The sequence below is a fragment of the Mustela nigripes genome, chromosome 9, assembly GCF_022355385.1.
Source record: "Mustela nigripes isolate SB6536 chromosome 9, MUSNIG.SB6536, whole genome shotgun sequence".
Taxonomy (NCBI): domain Eukaryota; kingdom Metazoa; phylum Chordata; class Mammalia; order Carnivora; family Mustelidae; genus Mustela; species Mustela nigripes.
In genome coordinates this window covers 87,936,273-87,963,049 of record NC_081565.1, presented here as the reverse complement: position 1 = coordinate 87,963,049, position 26,777 = coordinate 87,936,273, and the positions used below count along the sequence as shown (strand labels likewise).

Genomic DNA, 26,777 nt, shown 5'->3' with positions numbered 1-26,777 from the left:
ATTCACAGACATGTACCCCTGGGGATAAAATATATGTTTATAAAAAATAAAAAATTAAAAAAAAAAAAAAATGGACGAAGAACTTGAACAGACATCTCTCCAAAGAAGCTAAACGAATGGTCAGCGAGTACAGGAAAAGAAGCTCACAACACCATCACTCATCAGAGAAATGCAAATCCAAACCAGCTCACACCCACTGGGACAACTGAAAATCCAACAGACAACAAGTGCTGGCGAGGATGTGAGGAAATCAGAACCCTCCCAGGGTTCTACTGGGAGCGTGAACGGTGCAGCCACCAGAGGAAGCCTTCTGGTCGCTCCTCAAGGAGAGCAGGAGCAGCAAATCTGGCCCTAGGCACCCGTCGGAGAGCAAGGAAAGATGTCCGCACAGACATGGGCGCAGATGCTCACGGCAACTGAATAGTAGGCACAACCTGAATGTCCACCAGGTGCTCGTTTCGGCAGCCCATATACTAAATGTCCACCAGCTGAGGAGTCCACCCCCAGGGAAACAGTGTCCTCCTGGCAGGAAGAGGAGGGAGCGCCAACAGCTGCTCCCCCATGGATGAACCGTGCAGAGTTACACTCAGTGAGAGAAGCCAGACACAAAAGGATATGTACGTCTACTTGTATCAAGTGTCTAGAAGAGGTACGTCCAGAGACAGATGTAGATCAGTGGTTGCCATGGGCAGGGAGGTGGAAAAGCGGGCAGTGACTGCCAACGAGCACCAGGTTTCTTTCTTGTTTCTTTTTCTTTTAAGATTTTTTATTTATTTATTTGACAGAGAGAGAGATCACAAGTAGGCAGAGAGAGAAAGGGAAGCAGGCTCCCTGCTGAGCAGAGCCCAATATGGGGCTCGATCCCAGGACCCCAAGATCATGACTCGAGCCAAAGGCAGAGGCTTAACCCACTGAGCCACTCAGGCGCCCCCCACCACTGGGTTTCTTTAACCCACTGAGCTACCCAGATGCCCAATCGACCACTGGGTTTCTTTTGGAGTGATGAAAACATTCCAAAATTAGACAGTTGCACAACTCTGTGAAAGCTAAAAATCACTGAACTGTATACTTTGAAAACACAGATTTTATGACATATGAATTATAAATCAATAAAACTGTTACAAAAAGACAAACAAGCTTTCTAAGCAAGTGGCACTTGTGGAGTAACTGCAGGGCAAATCCTGGCTTCATCATGGATCTCTCTGGTCCCGCACTCAGCTGGTCTCAGGAAGGGAGAGGTCTCTGGTTGAGCAGCTTATAGCGCTGGCCGTGCAGAGGTCGCCTGTGGGGCACAGGGTGTGTGTATGTGTGCGCGCACACGTAGGACACAGGGTGTGTGTGCACATGCGTGGGTGGCAGGGTTGTGTGTGCGTGCGCACGCCTGCACTCATGGGTTCTGACACGAAGATATAAACAAGTACATACCTTCCAAGTTCGATTTTGCATTTTCCCTGTAAGGATTCCACACAGACAGAAATTGAGCAAAGAAGAGAACTTCTGGCCATGGCAGGTTTTGATGACCTGCAAGCGGGGTGCTCAGCATGGTGACTGTGCACGCAAGTTCCACGTGGACAGCTGCACACATGCTGCTCCCATGCAGATGACCATGATGTGAGCAGGATACACCTGTAAATCCTGGAAGACCTAGTACCAGCTTGCCAAGAGGGGCCACCCCCTGGAACAGGGCTGCATGCAGCCCCCCCTCCATGCCACACGATGGGTGATGCTTTCAAACTTCAGGTGCCTGATGTGATTTTTCTCCAGAGCCAATGAGCGCTTCTCGGAACCCTAGGATGACTTCTTCATAAGTTAAGTTTCTGTGAAGGTGCAAACAGGAACTCCTTTTCTGAAAAGCCCACTACGCCCAAACCGCCCTCCTCTGCAATGCCTCTCCAGGTGGAATTCAGAGTAAACAAGCCCAACCTTCTATTTAGGTAGCATTTATACCCAACCTACTTTAAAAATGATTTCAAAAAGAACCTGATTGCCAACCTTGTTCCAGTAAGGCTGCACAGTATGTTAGCTGCACCGGAAAACCTCACAAGGCCTGAAACGCCCCAGCTCCACACCCGGCGTGAAACCCACACGGGGCCGGGAACCGCGCCGAAAGGGCCCAGGCTGGCCAGACACCTGGCCTCCCAAGGCTTCAGCAAGGAAGCCAGGATGGGGAGAACTGCGGAGCCACACTTCATCCCAAGGGGCCTGCCACAAGCCCTGCTGTGCCCCGGGAGCGCTGCAGTCGTGTGCACTGCATGGTGAGACACAGACAACCCCTCCGTCCACCCCATGATCCAGGGGACCTTTCCCGGCCACAAGTCCAGAACCAGACTCCCACCTCCCTGCGGCCGACTGCTTCACCCTCTCCTTACAGACCCCTGTACAAAGGATTACTTGGTGACTTTTGGTGGCAGACAGTGACACATAAAAAATATGAAGTTAGAGATAACTTTGAGGAAAATTCTAAGTACATTTTTAAAACTGAGTGTTCCTGGTGTGACCTGACACATACATCATCATGGTGTCCAGCCACCTCAAAGACAGGTACTGCTGATTAAAGGTAGATGGGGTTACAAACACAAGGAAATATGAATCTTTAGAAAGGGCGGTGTGCACAGGCTAACCTGGAGGGAGCTCTGAGAAGAGGCAGAAGAGGCAGAAGCCGAGGAGCTCTGGGGGTGTGCCAACAGCCACCCAGGGAGTGGGGGTCGGGGAACACTGGCACTCTGCCTGCTCACAAGAGGGGCACGGCACAGAGCACAGAACAGAGACCCACTAGTCATGTGGGAGACCAATGCGTGCAGGAGGTCTGGGGACAGGAAAGGCCAGCAAAGACTTGCAATGGGGCACACCCAAGCAAGAGGTGGACAAGGGAATCTGTAGCAGGAGATGCTTGGTGGTCACAACACCTAATGGGGATAAAAACTCCAAATGCATGAAACTAAACACAAAAACCATTCAAATGAATACAAAGACCTATAACTAATGGTCCAACTTAAAAACATTTTTTAAAATTAAAACTCGGGGTGCCTGGATGGCTCAGTGGGCTAAAGCCTCTGCCTTCAGCTCAGGTCATGATCTCAGGGTCCTGGGATCAAGCCCTGCATCAGGCTCTAAGCAGAGAGCCTGCTTCCCTTTGTCTCTCTCTGCCTATTTGTGATCTCTGTCTGTCAAATAAATAAATAAATCTTTAAAAACAAACAAACAAAAACTAAATGCTTACCCAAAATAAAAATTCTACCACTTACTAGGACTCAAAATCATACAGCAGTAAAAATCCAAAAAAAGGGAACGCATTCAGCATGTGCTTATGGCCAGGAAGTATCCCACCGTGGCTGACCACCCCATGTCCCGAAGGCCCTGCCCCTAGTACTAGAATTTTCTGTCATATAACGTGCTGTCCTGAACAATATGAAGTATTTTTTACTTCCAAATCAAACCTAAGACATTTGATGACACCTTACCGGCACCTCTTTGCATGGAAACTGAAGAACTAAAAAGCTCAACACCTCCCTGGCTCCCTCACCTCCTCTTTTCTGCCACCCTTGTGAGATTCTAGGTTCTAAGTGTGTCCAGCACTGCCCTCCCACCCCAGTGGGCACAACCCTGACGAACAGTGAGGCACATGGAGTCTGTTCCCCTCCCAGCCCGCTGTCTGCAGGCATCACCCCTCGATACGGCAGCCTACACTGCTCTGCACCCACAGGCCCAGCCCAGATGCACTCTCCTAGCACACGCAGAGCTGTGGGCAAGGAGGTCGCCTCGGAGGTGAAGACGATGGTGCTCCACAGCAAAGGGGACTCTGCGCTCATCAGGTTAGGAGTTCACAGAATACCCACCTTCTGGAAACAGCAATCCACTGGGAATGACTTTGGAAAAACGCAACACAGTAGGATAAGAAAAGGCCAGGAATATCTGCACTTGGGGACATGAATCGGATGCAGGAAAGCTGTGTATACTATAGACCGTCAAAAATCATAAGAAAGTGTCAAACACAATAACTAATCAAATTTTTTAAACATGTGGTTACTTTTATGAGCGGGGTAAAGCAAACAGGATTAAGAACAGTGCAAGGGGGGCGCCTGGATGGCTCAGTGGGTTAAAAAAAAAAAAAAAAAAAAGAACAGTGCAAAACAGCAGGGATATTCATGAGAAAGGACCCCATCACATCCAACTTCCCCACATCTGCCACGATACAGAAATGTCGCTGCACACAGGACATGTGCACAAAAGGCCAAAACATAAACACTGTGCCACACTGTGCCACATCTCAAAGCCAGATGTGCCTGCTTTTTAGAACGTGACTTTGAAACACCTAGAACTTACAAAGTCATTGAAAAATTATTGCAGATTGCTTCTCCATCATACCACAAAAACCCCTAGCTGATATTTACAATACACATGATGATAATACGAAAATCCTGATTAGATCCTGACTTAAAAAACAAAAACAAACAAACATACAGCATAAATGACTTGCAGGAACAAGTGAAAAATGTGAGTATGAACTTGGCCTTACAGAACATTAGGAACTACGGCTGACCTAGTTGCTATGCTAATAGTAGGATCAGTAAGAAAGAAATCAGCCTTATTGTTAGGGAATCGGGATATAAACTGAAGTTTTCACAGGTGAAGTGTTAGAATATCTGCAATTTACTTCCAAATAATGGAGTTAAAAAAATAAAGATGGGGTGCCTAGGTGGCTCAATCATTAAGCACCTGCCTTCGGCTCAGGTCATGATCCCAGGGTCCTGGGACTGAACCCCACATTAGGCTCCCCGCTCAGTAGGGAGGCTGCTTAGCCCCGTCTGCCGCTTCCCGTTTGTGCTCTCTGTCAAATACATAAAAATCTTTAAAAAAAAAGATTAAAAAAATAAAGTAGATGTAAATATACCTTATGGCAAAATGATAACTGTAGAATCAAACAGATACATGGATGGACACTGTCTATTTCAACTTTTCACGTACTTAATATTTTTCTTAAAACCAAGTCAGGGGGCACCTGGGTGGCACAATCTATAAGCGTCTACCTTCGCCTGGGGTCATGATCCCAGGGTCCTAGGATCGAGCCCTGCACTGGGTTCCCTGATCAGTGGGGAACTTGCTTCTCCCTCTCCCACTCCCCATCTGTGTCTCCTCTCTCACTGTGTTCTCTGTCAAATAAATAAGATCTTAAAAAATAAATAAACAAACAAACAAAGTTAGGAAATACACATGCTAATGACGTTAGTGACCTGCCAGATTGAGCTGGCTCCCACTAAGCCCACAAACAGTGCTGCTGTCTAACATCTGACACTGACCAAGGCTAGCTCGGCTGAAGTGCACGTGTGGTCTGGGGTCCCAAGAGTCTCTCCACTGCTATCCAAAATTGCCTGAACCTTGTAAGAAGCCAGCTTTCCCTTCGTCTCCACCTACAGAAGCTCACTGCCAGGCAACCCTGATGAGCACAACACCTCATCCAAATGCACCTGCCTCCAGGCTGCACGTCCGCGGGGGGACCACAGGACCATAAACTGCAGCACTTTATCTGCGAGGACACAGGAATGACACCAAGGCCAACAGCAGGAAGAAAGCTTCTCTCCTTCAAGGATGAAAAACATGAAGAAAACAACTAGTTCCTAATGAGAGGAGAAGCTGAAAACCCCAGGCCCAAGAACTATTAGAACAACCAGGAAAGCTTCCCACCGGCCAGCACGCTGGGAGGGAGGGGTGGCAAGGAGCCGGAGGAAAGAAGCAGAAAAGAGATGTGCTTAAATGATCCCACCCCCCATCCGGTTTCCCCAAAGTTCACTCCAAGTTACACACAAAATCCACTCTGAAACTAACCACCACGGAAGATGGTTTACAGCAGGAGAGTCAATCTGACAAGAGACAGAATTTCACAGAAATGCTTCTGGGAACCATTTGGAGCAGCCCCTTCACTACAGGAACTGAGGCCCAGGTTGCCCAACCGGCTTCCCACCTGCCCCCAATGAGGATGACTGTGGTCACAGCAGAGGGGACTCGAAGTCCCAGAAGGCTGCTGGCCAGTACACACCAGGCGTCCCCACGGCCCTCCCACTTTAGAAAACCGTGCATGTTTCTGACGCTCCTCACTTTCACAACAGGAAGGCAAGAAAGATAAAAAATATCAAGTGTTAATAAACCGGTACAAAGGGAACATTTCTCTAATGAACTTGGTTGGGTCCCCTCCATTACCCAAACACTAAAACCTTAATTATTAATTAGACTTCAATAATTTTAGAAAATTATAGGACATTATGAAATTTATCCAAGTATGCTAAGTCATGATCCAAGCAACAGCTGGCTATATTACCTCTTGAAAATACATTTGTAAAACGACATTAAAAAACCTTTAGCTAAAAGATTTCCACCTACCTAGGGACACAGCCTGAATTCCTCTAAGGAAACTTTAAAGGGCGTTCATATATCTCCCTAAAGCAGTAAGTGTTGGTAACAAGATAAGGCAGGTCTGTGGGTTTTTCAAGGCAGTGCTGATCCTGAAGTCAGGGGAAGCATGGTACCCCTAACTCTGTGGCCTATTTCCTTCTACAACAATGGAACATCATTCACATTATTAAAGAAAGAGCAAACTCAACAGCTGATGGTCACCAGTGTTGAAGATGAAATGAACTTGTACCTTCAGTGAGGCTAGTGGATGCTCTGGACCAAGTAAGCTCCAGTGGAAGGAAGCCAGGTCTTCGTCAGGCAGAATGTGATTCCCTGCAACACAGACACGGCATGGTGAGAAACATCGCCTCGGTGACACGGGCGTGCTGACAACACTACACGTCATCATCTGCGGGCTCCAGAGGCGCTTCGTTTGAGACTCTCTGTAACTCAGGACCGCCTCCTTTCACACACCACATAGAACTTCCACACAAAAACTGAAAATACCTCTTCCTCTTTTCATATAAAGCCACACAGAGCAGGCAGACCTCTTGCTGCTGCCTCAGTACGACGCGCATTTCCTGGACCGTTCCAACAGCATTCCAACTGAACCATCTGCATGAGACAAGTGACATCACTGGGCAGTGTTAAGGTCGGTCTGACAATGCTGGGGTATCGGGACACAAGCTTTCGTTTGCTCACGAGACCCTAGGCTTCAAACTGCACCCTGTCAACTAAGTTCCACAGCAGAGGCAGACCAGACCACGCACTTCCAGATCTCTCTAAGCAAGGTTATGACTTATGACATGGGTCACACCTTTCCCGTCACTTGACCATCACCCACAGACGACAAAGCACAGGCCACACCAGTACCAGGAATGCCACTTGGCTGGACGCCCTGTCACCAGGGCTGCGTCAACAGTAAGAACTGCACTCGGCTGAGAAACTGTGTTTTGGGGAACACTCTCCCTTCACTGCAGCACTTGGATACCAACATACCAACATCTTCAATGTGTCAGTTCTCTCGATGCAAATTAAAAGTGTCAACTTCCTGAGTAATTCTCTGATTTTTATATCATGATTTAGTCCCCTCCACACTGAGAAGGCAGGTTCATTAATTAGCTACTAAGAGAAAGCAAAACAAGGTGAGTTCAGGGCACCTGGGTTGCTCAGTTGGTTAAGCGTTTGCCTTCGGTTTGGGTCATGATCTCGGGATCCTGGGATCGAGCCCCATGTCAGGCTCTCTGCTCAGCATACAGTCTGCTGCTCCTCCCTCTCCCCTCTGTCCCTCTCCCCTGCTTATAGATGCGCTCTCTCTCAAATAAATAAAATTAAAAAAAAAAAACAAAACGGTGAGTTCTTAGTAACTAATTGATTAATCTTAATATTCTAAACATGCAAATACTCAACACGTGAACACTGAATTGCCTTGACGTCTGGAGGAGCAAAGTTATGTCCTCATGGTCTTACTGAGCTTTGCGCTGCCTTCCTGAGTTCACAGACTGCACAGAACTTTACTGTGAGGTATGATGCATCTTAGATTTTTTTTGAAGCTTCTATCTGAAAAAATATGAAGCCAATTCCAACATCAGTAATAGTCTGTTAAAATTTGGGTCACATACTTAATTGAATATTCTACCCAACCTCTCTAAAACAAAAAAACTCATATAGCTACAGTCCCATTACAAAAAGGAAAAGGAAAAGAAAAATAATCTTTCTCATTTGAGGACACTGAAACTTTTACACTAAATCTAAAATAAAAATGTCCGTCCAATTAAGACTTCTTAAAGAAGTTCTAAGTCCTAAATTCATTACTATTGTTTTTCACTCATTTTAAGACTTCACAGGGTAATTTAGCTACAAGAGTACAGAGTTTACACTATCTGCTAAGAAACAGATTCAATATTTCTGAAATACAGTAACCAAATATCCTCCGTATCTCAGATTAGCTGGGGAATCCCAATATTCTGAAAGCATACAATTTTCCAGTTCATTTAAGGTCAATTAATATGCCAAAGCCATTTTGTGCGACGTCTACGTAAACCGCAAACTTTTCACAGTATCCCCATTTACATAATCACTTCAGAGAAAGTACATTTTTAATATTTGAAAATATGAAAGTATATTTATAAAATTGGTTTTAATTCTCTAAATCCCAAGTCATAAGAATTCCCTGAGAAAATAGACAGAAAACAGCCACATGCTGAGTAACATAGAGTTGAGATGTGATTCAAACAAGGATAATTTGCAAAATGAGAACTGTTGACCTACTAGTGGTTACATGGTGTGAAATGCTATCACCAAATATCACACAGAAAAATTGTGACTCCCTCAGTGTAATTTCTGTGTAAAACTTTTTGGAATGCTTATAAAATCTGATAAGTAGAAACTTCTAAACACAGCCCACAACAGGCCTGCCGTCCTGCACACTCGAGAGAAGACAAACGCAGAACACGGTAAGATCTCACTCACTACCTGCGACCACGGAGCATTCAAACGGCCTGCGGGTCCCCTAGCAGCTTCCCACCTGTCACTGCGGCCACCAGGCTGTGATACCAGGAGGGCTAGGCTTGGAGAATGCCCATTCACACTGTGGGCACAGTTCTTACAAAAGCAGCCACGGGAGCTGGGCGTCTCAGCAGCTTTAAATGTGCACGCTGTAAGCAGAACCCCAGAAATGGACAGAAAAGAAAGGAAAAACTGCAAAATGTGTATTAAAGTGATAGATGAATATATAACTATTGGGAAGCCCTTTTTACATGAAATGAATTAAAATATAAAACTTCCATCAAAACAAGATTTCATCTTTTCTAGGAATCCAGCATGAGGAATTCCTCCAAGGGAGTTTCTAAAGACATTAAAAATGCAGGTACTGGTGGTGAGCTCTGTTTGTTGTTTTTCTTTCCAAGCAGTGAGTGTCCCCAACATGCAAGAACCTATGACAGAGCCAAGTTCACAGCACATTTTCTTCTCTAACGAACACGATTTATGACAAAGGATTAACTGTCTAATTTTCATAGTAAGGATGTGATTAACATTTCTGATTTTAAAATATAATTTCCCCCACAGTATTAGTGAATTCATTCACAAAATTGGTTTTCTACCCCAGATGAAACAACACATAAACGAGTACTTACGAATAAAAGAAGCACATTATCAGCCACACCAAAAAATAATACTGGGTAAGGAACACCACCGAGGAGGGGCACACTCCACAACACTTCAACACTGACATTTAAAAAATACCAGTGTGTTCCCAGCGTGGAACCCTATCAAACGAAGCAGTTTTCACACTGCCCACCTACCTAACAGAGCAGCAAAGATAGGGAAGCGGTTTGGGTTCAGGTCCAGCTGCTTGGCGACCTCATGCATCAGATACTGGCTCGTGGTGAGACTTTTCCCGTTCCGGCTCAATTTGAGGGCGTGGGCACTGAAGTAGTAAGGGATGTTGCACAGCGCGTAGTCGGAGTCGTAGGCGACCAAGCCATGGAAGCCGTTCTCTCTGCAGAAACCGATCACCTCCTGATGATGGTCCTCAATGCTCTGCGCCACCTGTGCAAGTGAGAGGAGCATGTGGTCAGAGCCATGGCGCCCATGCAGACGCCTCTGTGAGGACCCTGCAAATCCCAGATAAACACCCAAAAGAGCCAAAGAATCAAAGAACCATAAAATGGGTATGGCACACTGCTCACGTGAGCAAGCTCTGTGGGAGCCATCTCCAGGGCAGTAACTACAATCCCATCCAGACTACAAATTAACTGCCCGCTCCTTGTCAAACTCACAGATCGCCCTGCCTAAAAATACACAGTGTCAGCTGACCCCGAAACAGTGTTCTGAGGGAAAAGGAGAGGAAACGGGGACAGAAGAGGAAAAGAAACAAGTGTCAAAGCAGGAGACAGAAGCCAGCCACGCTGGTAAAATCAGATAATTTTGCGCTGCCAAGTAGGAATATGTCAAATGGATAAAATAATCAAAAGGATTTTTTTTTTACACAAAGGCCAAGCGTTACCCTTCATCCACAGATCTCCTAAGCACTTAGCATATGGGGAAAGTAGTAAGGGTGAGCGTTTACCCTAAACATCACTGTCACATGGTTATCCTGGGCAAAGGACCAGCCACGGTGGTGCAGCCCCAGGCTTAGGACCACCACCGGGACCAGGCCCAAACTCAGTGCCTGCTTAGTGACGAGGACGACGAGCTGCAGCTTTCTTCCTTACCCCAGCTCTCCCAGCACGAGTGCACCGCACGGGTGCCCCGGAGACCCAGGGATCTCAGGGACTGCAGCAACCTATGCACCGCTGCAGGTACCCCGGAGACCCAGGGATCTCAGGGACTGCAGCAACCTAAGGGCAGGCAGTGGGCAATACCCGCGGAGAGGTAAAAGGCTCTGAGAATCTACGTCCAAAAACACACCAAGAGGCATGTGAAAAATACTTTCCTAAAATATATAAAGTCAGAGACAATCAAGTCTTCTCCTGCTGTTTCCCAAACTCGTTCAACCAACTGAAATCTGGCAGATTTTCTGTTTCTACAATAGGTAAGGTATTTGAGAAAACAGAATTTTAAAACTAAGTCAGGTGACTCAGCTAACGGTAGAAAGTTAACTCCCCGAAGAGCCCTGAGGTTGAAAAACACGTGCCCTTAAACGTAAGCGTCTAGACCTATACTGCCCAATGTGCAGCTCTGTTGAATTGAAATAAAAACTAAATCACATCCCAACAGTAAGTACGAGTGTTCAGGGGTCACAGGTGGGGCACACTGTGGAGCTGCTCCCATTTCTTGCAGAATTTCACAGGCCAAGTGGACACCATATTTTGTTGGTAAGTTAGTTATAATGAAAGCTCATGTAGAAACAAGGTAATCCTTCTGAAGATGCATATTTAAAGGGAAAGTAACTTCCTGCATTCTTTTGATATTTTTATAAAAACATTCTACTTCATAAGAAAAATGTAAACATTCAGTCAATTTATTTCTATTTCTTAGAATAGAAGAATGCACTTTCATCCCTTAGTCTAAAAACACTGTACCCTTCACTAAAATAGCGAAGTATAGTTTAAGAAAATTCTGAAATGAGGCCAGTTCCATTTCTCCCAGCCCAAGTCCCCAGCCTCCCACCACTTCAGAACACTGAACTTCATAATGACAGCAACATCTTAAAGCATTTCTGAATCACCAACAACCCCTGGCTGTCATCAGGACACCCTTAATCATAAATCTGCAAAATCTCCCCAAAAGCCCTGAAATGATAGGAGACCGTGAGTAATCACCCCTCACTCCCCACACCTCCAAGGAGTTCCAGAAAAGGCAGCATGGCCACTTGCTCCAGAGCGAGGCGTCCTGTGGAGATGGGGCAGAATTAAGTGTGGGAGCTGCACACTGTACACTCAGTCTGTGTATTTCGTGAGAGTTTATTAAACCACTCTCCGAGGACACTGATGCCAATGCTGTCATCCTCCCTGAGCGCCCCCGTGCCAGTCACTGGGCTGCACACCTCCCAGCCCCCCAGACAGGGGAGCTGGGCCAGCCCTGCACCATCGCCCACAAGGGCTCCAGGGGAAGCACAGGGCACAGGCCCAAGGTGAGTGAGCACGGAGGAGAGGTGCCGTGGTAGACTCAGAGGAAGCAGGGACAGGGTTTCATCTGGCAGTTCTCAAGGAAGGCTTTGGCGTCCTTCAACAATCGGCACTGTACTTCCAGAACTGTAAAACGTTCATGCTCTTTGACCGGGTGATCTCACTCCAGGAAATGAAGCCTAAGAAACCAGGGCACCGGTAACAAATGCTGGGGCGTCAGAAGGGTCAGAGCAGGCTCGCGGGGGAGAACGTAAGCTAACATCCAGGAGCGGGGTAAACACAGCAGCCCGCAGTGATGTGCAGAAACCTGGGGAAAGCTTTCGATATAACACTAAGCAAACTGCTCAGAATCAATTCCCTGTACACAGAGCCTCACAAAGCTGCATCTGTGGGGAAACACTGAAAGGGATAAAGCAAACGCCAAGAGTTGTGTCAGGATGGTGCAATCATGCTTAACGAAAACTTCCTTCAGGGAAAAAAAATGAATAAAAAAGCTGAAGCAGCACTAGGATAAGCCACACCCACACTGGCCCCTCAGTGTCACCACACTGGGGACAGATGCTCTTCCTTCCCCAAGGATGACAAGGCACGCACTTACTCACCTGCCAACCAAGGGTCTAGCCTGGCATCTGGCACATAGTAAACTCCAAAAGAGAGAAGAACACCGGGGGCCCCATTACAGGGCTCCAGGAGTCTTTAAACTACCCACACAGACAGGTGAGATCTACTCTATCCAGCAGAAGTCGGCAGGCAGAGGGCCTCACAGAGGGCAGACGTGGGGCTCTCCACTATCACCTCCTTCCACCATCCCAAATCACAGTTCCCTGTTCTTTCAGAACACTCAGTTTCAGCTGGCATTAAAAAGCAAAGTGAATGAACTTTTATTAATCCACTAAAACACTAATTTGCAAATGATTAACAATACCTTAATCCTCCCTCAAAGCACACCCAGCATTAAATAGCTGCCCCCTAAAAATAATGCCTGAAAACAAAAGATGGAGGAAGCAAGCCCCATGAGCACTGACTTCAAGCCTAGAAGCAAGGTAGGTTGACCCGGGCCGCTGTCCTGCTCATCCTTCCCACCTCAGTGCCAGCAAAGGGGACAGAACCAGAACACCTAAGTCCCCATTCTGGCTTGACGCCCACCTGCCCAGCCAGGACTGTACAATTCATGGGTCTTTAAGTTTCCTTCAGCTTCTAAATTTCCAGTATTCTCTCCCACCTTTACCAGAGGAAAGGCAACATGGCCTTAAAACCATAAGGTAACAGAGACACAACCCTCCCCTGGCAGGCAGGTAATGGAAGTGGGGTGGGGTAATGCCACAAAACTCTGAGGCCAGAGTTCGGAGCTGGGGGTCTAGGTGGTAGACACACATGACTCGACACACTGTTCAAACTCACACAACTGCATGTCTCACATGGAGAATGAACTTTAATGTATGCAAATTAAAAACAAATCAGCCAGGACACCAGGGGGGCCAGAAATGAATGCAGACTAGCTAAGGTACAGAACTGTACTAGAAAAGTCTGAAATGACCTCTGAGTAGGGTACGGTCTGCTGCCCTAGGTAACTCTGGAGAACAACGTTTTGACAGCTCGGACTCCTGAGGACAGGCACCACACAGATGCTGACCTCTCCTGGTAATGTGTATCCTGAGGGCGGAGGGGTGCAGGCGACAGCACCAAGACCACTTCATGAATGGTGGACAAGCCAGGTGTCTCACTGTCAGAGAACAGGGTTACACATGGGCAAAAGGATGAGGTTGGCACGACCTTTTGGCGCCAGCTTAGCCATGGAGACATCCTATGAACTGATGTGTAGGTGACAACACAGGCAAAGAAATCATCAGAGGTGACATGTGCACACACACACCTCCCTGCTGTCAACAGACAGCTGAAAAGCAGCGACACCTCAGAAGCAAGAACACCTGCACCCCACTGTGGTCTCTAAATTCCATTCTCCACCAATGGAACCAGGGCCCTTGAGAAAAATGGGTGATACCAAGGGAGGGAAATCCAAGACAGCCCTTGAGCATGTCTCTGTAGTGCCAGAAAGGAAGGAGCTGCCCACAAAATGAAGGAGGGGTGTGTCAGGACACAGGAACCCCTCGAGAGACTCCCAGTGGACAAAGCTTGAACAATTTATGCAACAAAATAAAGAACATCGTATCAGGGTATCACCCAAAGTATGAAAAAATACCTGAGCCCATATTAGTCTAAACAAATGATTACATAAACACAGTCTGCCCTACACAAGAATTCCAACAATAATGTGAAATCCCTCCCAGGAGCTGAACCTCACCACCACAGTCCCCCACAGGGCGCGAGCCTAAAAGACCACTTTCAAAGTAGGAAACCAGCAACAGGATGAAGTCGTGCCACAGAGCAGACACCAGGAGATTCCAACACCGTACAGTATGGCCAAGGGCACTGCACCCAAAACACAAGAAACCATCCGGCAGCCCAAACTGGAGGCCAGTCTACAAAATACCTGCTCAGTAATCCAAAGTGCCAAGGTCACCAAAGAAGCAGAGGCTGAGGAGCTGTCCTGGACCAGAGGGGCCTGAGGAGATGAGCTACCTGAAGCCACGCAGCCCGGAGATCGGGCCCGGAGCCGAGAAGAACGCCAGCGGCAGGAGGGATGAGAACTGAAGAACACAGTGAGGCTCACGACACTGCACCGGTGCGAGCTTCTTAGTTTTGATAACTGTGCTCGCTCACAAGCTGTCACCATGCACAGAAGCAGAGTGAAGGACATTCGGGAACCCTCTGTACCATCTTGGCAACTTTTCTATAAACCTAAAATTATTCCACAGTAAGAAGTTTATTTTAAAAAGAAAAAGTCAACAGTCTACAAGACACCAGCTGGAAGACTATTTTAAGCTACTTCACCAGGTGAACACAGCATTAATGGGCATGAACAGCACAGTCTAAGATCCTGTCATATGAAAACACATCTCTCCGCAGATCGTGGGGCTTCGGGAAATAGGAGAGCCCACCGCAGGTGAGACAGGTCCCTACAGACCTGTGAATAAATGAACCAGTTCCGCCTGCCAGAGGGCCCAGGGACAAAGCCTCAAGACGAGCACTACAGAGCCCGCTCAAAGAGCAGGTGCTGGGACTGGTCGGCACAAAGTTCTGCTAGGGGACAGGAGAAGGGTCTAGGCTGCCTCAAAACTGGACTTGAAAAGCAGTTATTTAATTAAATATAAAAATTAAATGTCAGAGTTAAGCGCCAGGGAAAGAGGGGCTGACAGGCGCTGGCCATCCTTCTCTTTTGAGCATCTTCTCTCCGGGGACGGTAAGCCCTCTGCTCCAGGGCCCGTCTCCCACCTAACCTGCCTGAGGACAGCACCCTGCTTCTCTGATTCCCTGGCCTCCAGCTCCAGGTGCAAACTAGGCACAACACAACAAAATCGGTAGCCCTGGTTCTTAATTCTAATTTTAGAAGTGAGGAAAAACTATGACATATGATACTGGGATGATTATTTCAAGCTAAAAACGTGAAGCCCTGAGACCTACCTTCCTACCAGCTGTAGTAGAGGGGTAAAGCCTCCCCCCACAGAGAGCCAAACCGAGAATTCTGCATGGCCTCAGTAAGGAGAACCACAGGCTGGATCCCAGAGACCACAGCCACCATAGAGGCGCTGGGCCTTCGCAGTCTCCCCACGGCTACCATTGCTCAGCAGATGCAAGAGTGTGCCCGAGCACACCCCCGGGACACAGCCCGAGGGCCACCTCTGGCTCCTGGCTGCAGGACCCATGACCACACCACACAGCTGGAAACACCTCGCCTGACTCCATACCCACCCGGTCCCAGAAACACAGGCCACCAGCATGGAAAGGCCTTGGCAGCGGGGACACCGCAGGGAGCCTCGGTGACTGTCTGCTACTGCGTGCCGCTCTGGACCCCAGCTGAATCTTCTCAGCTCACACATGCGTGAGTGTCACTGAAAATTTCAGGCAGTTATTTTCACGAGGAATAGTGACTAAAAATTCCCCAAGCTTACTGTGCAAGTATGGCCACCTATTAGTGCTGACAACTGTTATGGGGACAGTCCTGTTGGATGACAAAGCCATACTGTTACCCCAATCTCTAGGGGCAAGGCACTAGCATAGGAAGGTTTCTGTCTCTGGTGCCAGGTGGGTGAACCCCACCGCCCACTTTATCTCTTTCTGCACTTCCACTTCTTCACCTGCAAAAATAACGCCATCCCTACCTCACAGGGCGGCTGCGACGCTTAGTGAGCTGCGGCACATCAACAGTCTAGTCCATCAGTAATAAATGCTGATGAAAGTCGGCCACCGTTTGTCTTTAAGCTGCATGAGAAAGGATCTGCTTCTTCATACTTTTCAAACATATGGGACCTGAAACACTATGAGTTGTCATAAATAGATCTTCCAACATCAAGAAAAAAAATACTGTGTGAGGTTTTTCTTTAGAACAGTTTTACACCAGCTCAGGGAATGATATGACACGCCCGCCAGCCAGCCATGAGATTTAAAAGATGTTAGTTAACCTGAACAAAAGAGAACAGGAGTTGACCTAAACTCTTTTTTTTTTTTTTTTTTAAAGGGACACCTTGATCTTGACCTTTAGTTGCCAGGTCCTGGGTGGGTGAGATTAGGCAGGCTACTCACTCCTGCTCTAGTCCAACAGAGGAATGTGGACATAAAAGTCAACTTCCAATCTGGTGGAAGATTTTTCTTGTTGTTGTTGACTTGAAAAGGGCAATTTAAAGTTAGGACATATTTTAGCTATGTCTCTAAAAACTAAGCCTCTCCCCCTCAGGAAATCTGGAATCAGAGCTAAATAGCTTCTTACCTTACACATCTCTTGCCTAGTCTTTAAAAATTGGTTACTGTGGTCTTAAAAGCAAGGAAAAATAACTTATTTTAAATTAAGGGAGTGGAAGAGCACCTGGGTGGCTCAGTGGGTTAAAGCCTCTGCCTTGGGCTCACTCAGGTCATGATCTCAGGGTCCTGGGATCGAGCTCTGAATCAGGCTTTCTGCTCAGCAGGGAGCCTGCTTCCCCCTCTCTCTGCCTGCCTCTCTACTTGTGATCTCTCTCTGTCAAATAAATAAATAAAATCTTAAAAAATAATAATAATAAAGGAGTGGATGGGGCGCCTGAGTGGTTCACTCATCAGATGTCTGCCTTTGGCTCAGGTCATGATCCTGGGGTCCCAGGATTGAGCCCCACATCAGGATCCCTGCTGGGCAGAGAGCCTGGTTCTCCTTCTCCCACTCCCCCCTGCTTGTGTTCCCTCTTTGTCAAATAAATAAAAATATTTAAAAATAACTAATTAATTAATTAAGGGAGATACTTGACCTCATTAATCATAAAGGAAATGCAAATCAAAACTACAATGAGAGAACATTCAATACCCGTAAGGATGGCTACTATGAAAAAACAATAAACAATAAACATCAATAAGCAGGTGTTGGCAAGGATGTGAAAAAATTGGAGCCTCGGGCGCCTGGGTGGCTCAGTGGGTTGAGCCTCTTCCTTCAGCTCAGGTCGTGATCCCAGGGTCCCGGGATCGAGCCCCGCATCGGGCTCTCTGCTCAGCGGGGAGCCTGCTTCTCCCTCTCTTCTGCCTACTTCTGCCTACTTGTGATTTCTCGTCTCTATCAAATAAATGAATAAAAAATCTTAAAAAAAAAAAAGAAAAGAAAAGAAATGAGAGCATCATACATTGGTGGCAGGAATGTAAAAGGGTGTAGCTGCTATGGCAAACAGTATGACCATTCCTCAAAAAATTACCCAGAGAACTACCCTGTGATCTAGCAATTCTACTTCCAGATATATACCAAAAGAACTGAAAGAAGAAACTCAAATAGAGGGCGCCTGGGTGGCTCAGTGGGTTAAGCCGCTGCCTTCGGCTCAGGTCATGATCTCAGGGTCCTGGGATCAAGTCCCTCGTCGGGCTCTCTGCTCAGCAGGGAGCCTGCCACCCCCGCCCCCCGCCTGCCTCTCTGCCTACTTGTGATCTCTCTCTCAAATAAATAAATAAATAAATCTTAAAAAAAAAAAAAAAAAGAAACTCAAATAGAAATTTGTACACCCATTTTCAAAGTTATAACACAACAGCCAAAAAGTGGAAGCAACCATCAACAGATGAATGGATAAAAATATGTGTAGGGGCGCCTGGGTGGCTCAGTGGGTTAAAGCCTCTGCCTTCAGCTCGGGTCATGATCTCAGGGTCCTGGGATCGAACCCCACATCGGGCTCTCTGCTCAACAGGGAGCCTACTTCCTCCTTTCTCTCTCTCTGCCTGCCTCTGAGCCTACTTGTGATCTTTCTCAAAAAATAAATAAAATCTTTAAAAAAAAAGAAAATATGTATAGACACAGGAGAATATTACTCAGCCTTGAAAAAGAATACAATCCTGTTATACAACATGAATGAACCTTGAGGACACTATATTAAGTGAAATAAGGTGGTCACAAAAGGACAAATATTGTACGATTCCACTTACATGAAGTCCCTACAGCAGTGAAATCCTGAGACTGAGTAGGTAGTGGGCACCAGTGGCTGGGGTGGGGCCCAGGTTAGAGTTTAGCAGAGACAGTTTCAGTTTGGGAAGGTGAGAAAGTTCTGGAAAGAGATGGTGGGGACGGCTGCACAACAGTGTGAATGTACTTAATGACACTGCACTGTGCACTTAATAATGGTTAAAACAGTAAAATTTGTGTTATAGTTTACCACAATTTAAAAAATAAAATTAAGACTATATAATAATACAAAGAAGGTTGTGCCCCACCTCCCTGTCTTAGGAAGCCTAAGCACTTGGCTCCAAGAGGTAACTTCCTACTTGGCTCCAAGAGGAAGCTCCCCACATGCACGTGCGTGTGCTCTCTCTCTCTCTCTCTCCCTAAAATAAATAATCTTTGAAAATAATAAATGAGTGGATAACATAACAAAATGCAAATTAAACTTTATTAACTTGAAAAATTAAAGAAATGACAAAAGAAGATAAGGAAAAACCAGCATTATCTGTCCTCAATGTCTAGTTAGCCTACTATATAACTCTCCTCATACTTCACTAATTCTGAGCAATGCTGCCCTTGTTAGAAATCTAATTATAAAACACAATACATCAAAACTTAAGTTTCAGAATTTATGAAGCTGAATCTCAGATTAATCTAATTTATTTCAAGATGGCAACACCTGCCAAGTCTTCAGGGAACAAGCCCTCTGTCCTCACTAGACTGAGTTCCTTGGAGGATTCCACGCTTTCCTATTACATTCACTCCTCTATGCCTGGCCAGTAACCCGTACTCAATTTTTGCTAAAGGGAGGATGGGTCATCGCTGGGAACCAGTCAGAAAAGACAGCATCAGGAATTTAAGGTGATAAAATAAATCTTACATAATAGCCACTGATCCAGGTATTGAAAGAAAAATAATTAAATGTGTCTGTCTATATAAATAGAACAAAGCAAATATCTGACTAAAAAATTCAGCACCTATACGACACACATGCAGAAGGAGTAAACCGAGTCCCCGGCCTCCAGCAGCTTCCAGTTAGCTGGGGGTACACACCCCGGCAGCTAGAACAAAGTGGAACGCAGGAAGCACTGAGGAACAGGCGCACCGTGTGGATCCCTGGTCCACCTGCGGGATCATCAGAAGAGGCTCCATATGGGCCGCCTGGATGGCTCAGCCAGTGGAGCGTGTGCCTTCGGCTCTGGTCATGATCTCAGGGTCCTGGGATCAAGCCCCACATTGGGCTCCCTGCTCAGTGAGGAGTCTGCTTCTCCTTCTTCCTCTGCCCCCACCCCCGCTCATTTGCTCTCTATCAAATAAATCAATAAAATTTTTTTAAAAAAAGAGAGCTCCATGGAGGAAGCCGGCGCCTGAGATGGACTTTAAAGTGTGAGCAAAACTCTCACCAGCAGAAGTGGTAGTTCAACAAGAAGGAGCAACAGAGTGGGGGAGCAGGGAGTGGAAGGGCTGAAGCGCTGACCAGGTACAGCAGAACAGTGCGCCACGCAGCAGGGCAGAGGGAGCGTACATCAGGGGGGTCTGAGCCCCCCACAGAGCATGGATTCATGGTTTGTTTGGTTTTTTTTTTGGGGGGGGGGGGATTCATGGTTTTGTTCGAGCTGCTGGCAGGAATGACTAACCGAGGAGCCCGCAGGCTGCACCGACAAGGTGTGCAGTGAGGTAGCAGGTGTGCGGCGCAGGCAGATCAAGAAACAATTCTGGCGGTGGCCCACACTCAGGCACTGGTGAACAAAATGGTACCTTTGGTTAAGTCTAGCAGTGTACTTTTCACTCTAGTTTATTATTCTATATCATTTTTTCTAAATGCTGGTAAATACCCAATAATTTGGTTTCACAACCACCAACGGGTTTGCACAATCACTTGTTAGGCCTATTGGCTCCACTTTGGTGAGTTTACATGGTAGGGGTACTAGAGTAAGGAAGGGCACATGGGAGACTGCGCTTGCAGAAGGACCTTGCAGAGGGACCGGCAGGCTGGGTGATGGATTTCGGTGGGGGGGGGGGGGGGGGGCAACATGACGACGCTATGGGGCCAGAAAGTGTAACCCTGAAGTAGATGACAAGGCTCAAACCAGTGAGGGCTACAGGCAAAATTAGAGCAGCCCAAGTGCACAGAGGATGGAACGGAAACAGAGAATGAAAACCAGCTCAGAAGGATTTGGGCTATAGAGGGGAGACATTTGAAAGTCTTAACAGTGAAGTTTCCCACTAATTACAGGGTCCCGCTCTGGGGTGGGGAAGCACAAACACAATGGCCACTTGGTGTGAGGGACAGGAGGCGGCAGGGCAGTGCTGAGTGGTCAGTGCCTTTAGCAAGGCAGTGCTGTGTGCTAAATAAGGGGTCAGCAGACATGGTGTCAAGCACGGAACACCAGCAGCCCGTCAAGCTTCTGCAGGCAGGCTGTGGGACTGGTCAGAAGCTGTGCGCACACGTGGACAGCAGTAACTTCAAAGAGGTGATCCTGGGGGGGGGGCGCCTGGGTGGCTCAGTGGGTTAAAGCCTCTGCCTTCGGCTCAGGACATGGGTCCTGAGGGTCTTGGGATCGAGCCCCGCATCGGGCTCTCTGCTCAGCAGGGAGCCTGCTTCCTCCTCTCTCTCTGCCTGCTTCTCTGCCTACTTGTCATCTCTGTCAGTCAAACAAATAAATAAAATATTAAAAAAAAAAAAAAAAAAGAGGTGATCCTGGGATTATAAGAAGGAAGGGTGCATTGTGGAGAACAGTGGCCATGACGGGAAGTCTTATTTCAGTAGCTCCAGGAAATGGAAGCACTCTGATCATGGAAACGGGTTCAACAAGACAGATGAAGGAGAAAGGCTGGCTTTGATCAGTCTAACTTCAAGAAAAGGGAAGAGATTTAGATAAAGTGATAAGTGTTACAGAAATCGTGTGGAAATCACAAATTGGAGGCTCTAGAGCAGAATCCAACCCACAACTTATTTTGTTTGGCTTAAATAGTATCTTTTCACTGGGATAATTTCAAATAAAAATCTGGATTTCTGGCTTTCTTAAAAATCGTTAAGACTGGTAATGATGGCTCTGTAGTCCTGTAAGGTTTTTAAAACATGCACACTCTTGGATCTACCAAGTTTGTGTGTGCACCATTAGCAGGGGGGTGGATAAACTATGGAGCACTATGCAGGCATTAAAAATAATTAGAATTATATAAACAGAAAAAGATTTTTTACATCCTTACTTAAAAAAGCAAATTGCTGAATAATGCATTGTGTGATCACATTAATGTTAAAAATTAAAACCATATTGTGATAGTATATAATATATTCTGTAATGTATCCTACAAAACATACGTAGGCAGTTGCTATAGAAAACAGCATGGCAATTCCTCGAGAAATTAACCACGGAATTACAATATGATTCACCAATTCCACTTCCAAACATCTCCGAAAGAACTATAACTTGGGCTCGAACAGAGCACACCCAAGTTCATAGCAGCATGATTCATTATTCACAACAGAGAGAAGGGGAAGCAACCCAAGCATCTATGGACAGATGGAGGGATAATCCAAATGTGGTCCATGGAATATTATGCAGCCTTAAAAAGGAGGGAAACTGACACAATGTCACAACATGGATGAACCTTGAAGACATCAGGCTGAGAGAGCCAGTCAAAAACTGGTACACTGCAAGAAAATAAATGTTTTTAAATAAATAGTTTAAATGGATGGCTGGTTTTGGTTTTAATGTGGTCAATTTTGAACCTAAGTATTCCCTGGTCAATTCAAGGGCTTAAAGGACAAGGTGTAACTACTAGTTTTCAGCCTCTCCTGGACAGAAACCGTGCCACTCCCACTATAGCTGGAAAACACAGCAGAGGCAGTGTACTACCCAGATCTGACCTGAGAGTGAAGTGCAGGTAGGCACACCCCTGAGGCATTCTTACACAAAGCAACTGAACTTTGCCTTCAGCTTGCCACTTCCCTCTTGAGAAGGTTACTGGTTACTTGTCCCCAGATGTCGCCCACTCAGCAATCCTGTCTTATCCCATACAAAATGGGTAACAAAACCCCATGCCAGCCAAATGAGACAAAGCTGTGAAAGGACCCAGCGAGGGCAGACACCCCGTCAGTCAGTCCCTGCCCCATCGGGTACACATCATCATCCCAAAATCTAAAGCCACAGCCAAATCTCACAGACTTCCAGTGACATAAAGCAGGATAGCGGCTTTACTATGTCAGACCTAAGCAAATATGCCAGAGCACCAACTCAGTGTAAGATCTGAAGGTCTTGGGGCACCTGGGTAGCTCAGTTGGTTAAGCAGCTGCCTTCGGCTCAGGTCATGATCCCGAAGTCCCAGGATCAAGTCCCACATTGGGCTCCCAGCTCCATGGGGAGTCTGCTTGTCCCTCTGACCTACCCTCTCGTGCTCTCTCACTCTCCCTCTCAAATAAAAATAAATAAAATCTTAAAAAAAAAAAAAAAAAGATCTGAAGGTCTTCATTACAAACCCACACACCGACTCAACTCTTGTGGCAGGAACACTTAGGAAAGCTCCAGGGATTTAATGCCACGAAGATTTTTAAATAAATATCAGTCCCTCCCTGAAGTTTCAAAGGTTGTGATGACTCAAAGCACACAAGAGGAAACACTCCCAGTAACTGGCAGAGGCCAAGCTCAGGCCAGGCAGTTCAGTGACCTGAACAAAATTAGCCGATTCATGGGCCAACTTCTAATGGTTAAAGAAATATAATTATTATTGTAACAAAAAAATTACAATTATCACTCTACCAAAGACACATTCTTCTAAGTCAAAAAAGATTTCTCCAACCCAAGCTCACAGGAAAGTAAGACTCTCTGCCAGTTTACAGAAGCCTAGAGAAGGTCAACCCATGCCTCATGGACCCAACATAACATATAGTGACATTTCATGTCCATTCTGTCAATTCCCTTGTCCATTTTATACAATACTGTAGGAAAAAAAAAACCTACTGATTATCATACAGTAAAATTAACTTTTATTTACTTCTGATGGGCAGTTCTAAGGTTCTAAAATTGCATTCCCACCATGGCCATCAGAGTACATAACAGTTCCATCACCCCAAAAAGCTCCATCCCCAGGCCTCCCCAGGCCTCCCCAGGCCCCTGTCCTCTGGCAACCACTGAACTGGTCACGAGAATGTCAAAGAAAGAGAATCACACCTTTGAGCCTGGCTTCTTTCACTCAACACGAAACCTTAGAGATCCATCCCCCTAGTTGCCTGGACCAGTACTTCCTCCCTGACACTAAGGGGTAGGAGGACAAGGTAGAGACAAACCCATTTGTTTAGTCACCTCCTAAAGGATATTTCAGCTGTTTCCAGTTCTAGCTGTTATGAATACAACTGCTGTGCACACTCAAGTACAGTCTTTGTGTGAACAAAAGTTTCATTAGGTAATTACCCCTAAAGCAGCACTGCCAGAGCACATGGTAAATGCATACCTAATGCCCTGGGCCAGCCTGCATTCCCACCAGCCACGTGGCCCACTTCCGGCTGCTCAGCATTCTTGCCAGCACTTAGCATTGCTGGTAGTGCTTGTTTTAGCCATTCTAACAGGTATACAGAGATATATTATCACGGTTTTCATTTACTTTACCATTTTAATGAACATCTTTTTAAAATGGTACACACCGCCTCATTCCCTTAGGGAACGCTGACCATAAATCTCTGACTCAAAATCATCCTTGTAGAATAAACACTGTGCCACCCTCAGGGGCTACTCAAATACACAGGATTGTCTTCCTGATTCTTCCTGATAGGCCCCAGAATTATGTCTGGTTTTTACAGTCTGTTTGTTTGTTTGTTTGATCTTCTCCCTTACAAAGTGTCCCTTCTTGCTATCAACGGCGGCCCTGCGTCTGGCCGACTTTCCCTGCACCCTTTTCTCCCGCCGAGTTTAGAAACGCATTACCGAGCTTCTCAGAACCAAATCTGAGAAGGAGAGGACTTGATTCTCCAGTGAGGAAAAAGAAAGCTTTTGTTTTTTTCTTTTCAGGTCACTGTACCAAAACTTCCTGACCTCTCGTTTGGCTCCTGAGAAACTTCCAGTAGCTAAATTTCTTAGATGTTTTCCAAAAAGGTGAGGATGCCAGGTTAAGTGGGCACCAGGTAACTGAGCCATTACTGTATTAATCTGTGCAACGAGCACGATGCTATGCCTCTACACCAGGGCTTAAAGCCTACCTAAAGCAAAATAGCCCTATGAAAAATCATCTTGTGCCTGGAAACCTAAGTGGCAGAGATCATCTTAAATCCACACTCACACGTGGGTCCAAATCCTGAGCACCTAGTACGTAAGCCACACATTCAGAGAGGTGCAGAGATAAACATAAAGACACTTCTTTATAGTCAGAAGAGAATTCAGCAGTTCTTTCAAAAGATACAAAGACTGTGTACACAGGGAGTCTAATCCTTCATAATATTTAGTGTTCCTTTGAAAGTCATCTGACCAGAAAGCTCATCCTGTCTTGTCAGTGCTAGTCTCCTCCCCTGAATACCTTTTCAAAATACTCAGGAGGTGGAGAGGCGCTGGGAACCAACACTGCCTTACTTCCCAGAGAGCCCGGGCTCCAGGGCAGAAAATGCCAGCAGCTCCAGGCTCTCACACAAACTCCCAGGGGACGCTAGCTGTGCCTGTGCCAGGCCCACAGACCAATCCCCGCTCTCCCAGCCAACAGGGCCGGCAGACTTAGAAGGCCTGTCACCAATTACAACAGGATTGGGGTGGGACTTCCGCTATCACATTAGGCTTACCCACCACCATCTCAGCTCAGGCAGGCAGGAAGAGTGAATTTCACAAACTTTGGGCTCAAGCACTTCCAAGCAGAAATAAAGGAAGGGCAAACAAGCTGGAAGTCACCGTGGCAAGAGCCAGAAAACCAAAACAGCCCCCTAAATTTTTAACAAGAAACAGTGAAAAAAGAAGCAATCAGAACTGAAGTCGAGGATCATTGATTTGCATGTTATCTCTGCAGTGGCTGCTGGGTCCTGAAGCTGTCCTTGGCCCCGGCTCAGCGAGGAGCCCTCTGCCAAGGGGACAGCCGACAGGCCGGCAGCAAAAGCTCTGATTACCTGGGTGCACAGCCTGAAGCGGCCGAGTCCTCCCTGGGCAGAGACATCAATCGCGAAAACTCAGATTCACTTTCCCCTTTGCCCTGACTCCGAGCTACACCTTTCACAGCAGACACGAAACCCAGCCCTGAAGTCACAGAACTAACAAAATTCCCTCATGTCAGATCTTGCAATTCTGGAAATGCTAACTCACACAAAAATCGGACAATTTCCCTAAACACTGTCATCTTAGAGGGAACCTGGACACAGCCCTGTGTTCTCAAAAGGCGGGCCACCTCGGCAGGCCTTGGGCAGCTGGTCCCCCGGCTGGGACGTGGTGACAGCACCCCCGCTCGGGACCCCTTCCCGTCGCTGTGCAGCCCACTCGCCTGCACGGAAAACCTGTTGCTGTGCGAGCACTGCCACAGGGGCAGGGAGTATCCGGTGCAAGTTCAGGCCGGCGACCTGCCCGCCTCGGAGGGGGAGGGCACCCGCGCGATGCCGGGGCGGGGGCGCCGCGCCCTGCACGCCCCGGGCCAGCCCGGTGCGCGCCCGGGGCTCCAGGCCGGCCGGGGCTCCAGGCCGCGCGTCCATCTTGCGGCCCCCGGCCCGGCGCCCCCCGGCCCCCGCGCCCTCTGACCCCCGGCTCCCGGATCCGACGGGCCCGCGCCCAGCCCGCGCCCACCCCTACCCCCCACCCCGGCCCCCGCCGGCCGCACCTTGACGTGGAAGCGGATGAGCGCCAGGCGGATGCAGTGCGCCATGCAGACGGGCGGCAGGAACCAGACCTTGGGCGGCGGGGTGCCCTTGTTCTGGACATGGCTGACGATCTGCTGCGCCGTCTGGCGCTCGTTGCCCTGCCGCTTGACCCACTCGTGCAGCCGCGCCTTCTCGAGCGCGCCGTTGAAGAAGACGAAGAGCTCGATGTTGCCGCCGAAGCAGGCCTTGGCCAGCGCGGCCAGGTAGCCGAGCATGTGGTTCCACTGGCCGCCGCTCACCCAGTCGGTGTAGAAGCCGCCGTAGAGGCGGTGCAGGCAGTTGTCGGCGTCCACCAGCAGGCGCAGCGGCGTGTGCGGGGGCCGCTGCCGCCCGCCGCCCACCAGGCTGCCCCGGGCCAGCTTCTGCAGCTCCACCGGCACCACGGCGCTCGGGCAGTGCTTCTCGATGTAGTCCTGGAAGCCCTGCACGCCCATGGCGGCGGCGGCGGCGGGCGCGGGGCGGCGGGGCGGCGGGGCCGGGGGCGGCGGGGCCGGGGGCG

The 26,777-nt window shown here is 47.6% G+C and overlaps 1 protein-coding gene across 3 annotated transcripts in view; it reads right to left on the bottom strand.

The window, feature by feature from the left end:
* The window catches only part of FAM120A (family with sequence similarity 120 member A), a 97,903-nt gene extending 71,151 nt beyond the window's left edge, over positions 1-26,752 (bottom strand). For all 3 annotated transcript variants that reach the window (XM_059412047.1, XM_059412048.1, XM_059412049.1), the window contains exons 1-3: positions 26,239-26,752; positions 9,693-9,939; positions 6,638-6,720 (exon numbers count right to left, since the gene is read on the bottom strand). In XM_059412047.1, coding sequence (XP_059268030.1) covers positions 6,638-6,720; positions 9,693-9,939; positions 26,239-26,712 — 804 coding nt within the window. In that variant the 5' untranslated portion in view covers positions 26,713-26,752. The remainder of the gene's footprint in view (positions 1-6,637; positions 6,721-9,692; positions 9,940-26,238) is intronic.
* Between the last annotated feature and the right edge of the window lie 25 nt (positions 26,753-26,777).